This window comes from Syzygium oleosum, unplaced genomic scaffold, assembly GCF_021117445.2.
Source record: "Syzygium oleosum isolate NSW1041296 unplaced genomic scaffold, Sole_v2.1 Sole_v2.13, whole genome shotgun sequence".
Classification (NCBI taxonomy): Eukaryota; Viridiplantae; Streptophyta; class Magnoliopsida; order Myrtales; family Myrtaceae; genus Syzygium; species Syzygium oleosum.
The window spans coordinates 5325644-5329089 of record NW_026607497.1 but is presented as its reverse complement, the minus strand read 5'-3'; the positions used below and the strand labels follow the sequence as shown (position 1 = coordinate 5329089).

Here is a 3446-nt window from a genome sequence, read left to right as displayed (position 1 = left end):
GGTTTAGGACTAAATTGGCACTAATGCAAAATGTTTAGGACTTTTTTGGCACTTTTCCCCTAGCAATCAAGATGGCCTGAAAATATCTATAATCAATCTATATCAGCAAATGTTGGTATAGAATTATTCACTATTGTGGCCGGATAATTGTACAAAAAGTCCTAAACCTTTTGTATGACGATCAATTCAGTCATAAATCTTTCAATTATGCCAATTTAGTCATGAACCTTATGTTAAATACAAATTAATTACTGTCCTCAATATGGATTATAATTTGGTAAAAAAAATCATGAACCACTCTAACGAGGATAATAATATTTAGATTTAAAAAGTGCAATGAGTAGACAATACATTATTCATTTTGTATATATATAAAGAATAAGATAAAAAGGAGGAAACTCAAGGAAGGAGTGAAATCGTGAGATAAACAGAAATACTATTTTATTACGAAAACAATAATTTTCTGCTTTCAAAATAATAAATTAAGTTGGTATCTATTTTCGAAATAACAGATTTTATCCGCAACCATCCATCCGAACAGTTTTTTCATGCGAGAGACGGTTTTTTTCCTTTTTTGCTTCAAAAAACAAAGAATCTTTTCAAAGTTTTCTAGATGGATATTAATTATAAGAAGCTATGTAACAATTCATCCGGTAGCAAGTAAAACAAAAAATGGAAACTTAAATACCAAAACTCTGTGATAGAGAGTAAATCAGTGAATTGCTTTATTTGTTTACCTAAACAACTCCCTCCTACCTAAATTATCATATTGTCCTTAAAGTCGAGGTACGAATGCATTTACTGATAAATTTCCTCCTCAGTAACTGCCGGAAATTCTTGATCAAAGATGTGCAGGTACAAATACACCCTTGGACCTTTTCTTTTATGTCCTCCAACAGGTCATTCGAGCCGGCCGGTTCGTATGAAAAGAAGCCCGGTTCGTATGAAACCCCGTTTGTTTAATTTGAATTTCGAAGTATATTGTTGGGGATACTGCCCAACCTGAGACTATTATAGTATTTGGCATCAAGTTAGAAGCTTGACACCATATAGTAGTGACAAAAGCAAGCTTGGCTTGAGACCATGTATTATGAGAGGGACCAAGTTGTCCTTTGGAAGGGCAACAAAGGGTTCCTAACCCGACCGGCCTACCCAGACCCCCAAAGCAGCCCTTGGTCGCTTTGTTTGGTTCCAAAGACAATCTTTTCTCTCTCTCTCTCTTCTGGGGAAGATTTCTTATGGTGTTTGAATATCATTGGCATAAATAACCAGAATCAAACGCTAACATAAAAACATGGAAAATTCATATACTTTGGTGTGACGAATCAAGAAATTTTTCACATTATTGATCAATTGTGATTGCTCCGATCTATGTATAAGTAATAAAATGATCAAGAATCTCCGCTTTCACGAGAGTTTATAGTTATTACATGTTAACCATAAACGCTTTTTAACTAACAATACATTTGATTAGGCCAAGAGATCATCTGTTTGAATTGTGATAAGAACTTACTTTCCGACACACAATTGATAAGATATAGGCTATAGCTGTTTGTCGAAGAATTAGAATTACAAAAGGGCAATCTTACATTGGGTCAACTAGCCTAAATAGAGTAGGGGCTTTAAGTTCTTTTTTATTTTTTCGTAATTCTATAAATCCTCGTTAATTTTGGATAGACTCCATCTGTGTTCTCCCTTGTCCCACCATAAATCCCCCAGAAACCCCTTCCTCTCTAGTTCACCCACCTCCTTCTAATCTGTTCTTTCCCCCACTCTCCCATCAAACTGCCGCAGATAGTGCAAAGAAAAGAAGGAAAAGAATGACTCTCGGAAAATCAAGTAAGCTTTCTCAAACGGCGGTGATCAAGCAGATCGTGACGAGGTGTTCGAGCTTTGGCAAGAACAAGCACTCGTGCGATCAAGAAGGCCTTCCTCTGGACGTGCCCAAAGGCCACTTTGTTGTGTACGTCGGCGAGTACAGAAGCCGGCACGTCGTCCCCATTGATTTCTTGACCAGACCCGACTTCCAGAGCCTGCTCCGGCAAGCCGAGGAACAATTCGGTTTCCACCATGAGACTGGCCTGACGATACCTTGCGGAGAAGAAGAGTTCGTGTCTCTTTGCTTCGGCCACAAAGGAGAGCTTCAGTCCCCGAAACCCAGTCCCAAATAGGGAAAAGGTGGGCAAGGGTTTTGGCGTTCTGGGTTCATGTTTTTCCCAATTTCTAAGGGGTTGGTCGTCCTTTAGTTTCTCCTAGGAAGAAACAGTGGATTATTAAATAGGAATGTAACCTGAAAACCCGTGATTGGGGTTCGGTTGGGCAGATATGTGAATCAACTGTCTGGTTTGTAGAAATTTCCTCACGTTGGTGTGTAGTGGAAGGTGTGCCATTGTACATTACCTACCCTGTGAGAAAATTTATTGATTTTTGGGAATCTGTTTCCCTTAGTTTTAGTGTTTTACTCTCTCTCTCTCTCTCTCTCTCTCTCTCTCTCTCTCTCTCTCTCTCTCTCTCTCTCTCTCTCACATCTACAATTAGGTATACAAATTGCACCTGACCACCAGTTATGTTTGTTAAAATGTCATCATAAAAAATATTATATGTGAATCTCGCGTGTTGAATCTTGTACATTTTGGAAGTTTTAAGCGTTGAGCGGTAAGAAAAAGCCAAAGTATGACCGGTACAAAATTTGTATTAACAAAAAAAGAAGAAGCAAAAACCAATACCTATGCGCCCTGCCTGTATGAATTAATCTTAGCTGCGCAGACCGCGTTTTGTTTTATGCATCCGACGTTCTCTATTGTTGATGGGAGCGGATAGTTACTTGCATCAAGCAAAACTATCCATGTCGTAATGAATGTGGCATGTGCGGAATTTGATTACACAGTTGTATTCATGAATGCTCCATGAGGAAGTACTTCAGGTTCTAAAAGACGAATATGGTAGGACAGCATTGTTTTGTGCTTCTGTTGGATATGGATTCCCAATATTTATGTGAGGAGCTTTTCCAGAAGAATCAGGGGACGACAAAAGGAAAATCCGGTTCTCGAAGAACTATGTGGTGATCTCTTGGAGGGTCTTCTAAATTCTGCAACTATGCTAATTTCTTACGCATTTCCCTCCTTCAGCTGGACTTATGTATGACAAGAACCCTCGATATTTTAGGAACCTTCTGAAAAAGTAGAGAGAACCTTCTTTTTTACTCTATTGAAATTTCCTTTTCCTTTGATAAAGAAAGAATCTTCATAATCAGGGCCCAATTAGTTTGCCCAAAATCGCAGACAACAGGTGGAGGGAATGTCTTGTGAACTGTCAAAAGGGATGGTTCACTGGTGTCACTATGTTACTGTTTCTCACTTGGATCCATTATATGTATTATCTGAGACTGAAATTGAACGGGGAATTCTAGTAGAGTTCTTCCCTTGTACGCAAACTTATCTTATGAC

General features: G+C 38.5%; 1 protein-coding gene across 1 annotated transcript; it reads left to right on the top strand.

Annotated features, from left to right (window-relative positions):
• Positions 1–1686: 1686 nt before the first annotated feature.
• On the top strand, positions 1687–2458 carry LOC115675101 (protein SMALL AUXIN UP-REGULATED RNA 12-like). Its single transcript, XM_056317352.1, has one exon. It carries the CDS (start codon positions 1821–1823, stop codon positions 2169–2171), a length of 351 nt encoding a protein of 116 aa, XP_056173327.1. The 5' UTR covers positions 1687–1820; the 3' UTR covers positions 2172–2458.
• Positions 2459–3446: the final 988 nt, after the last annotated feature.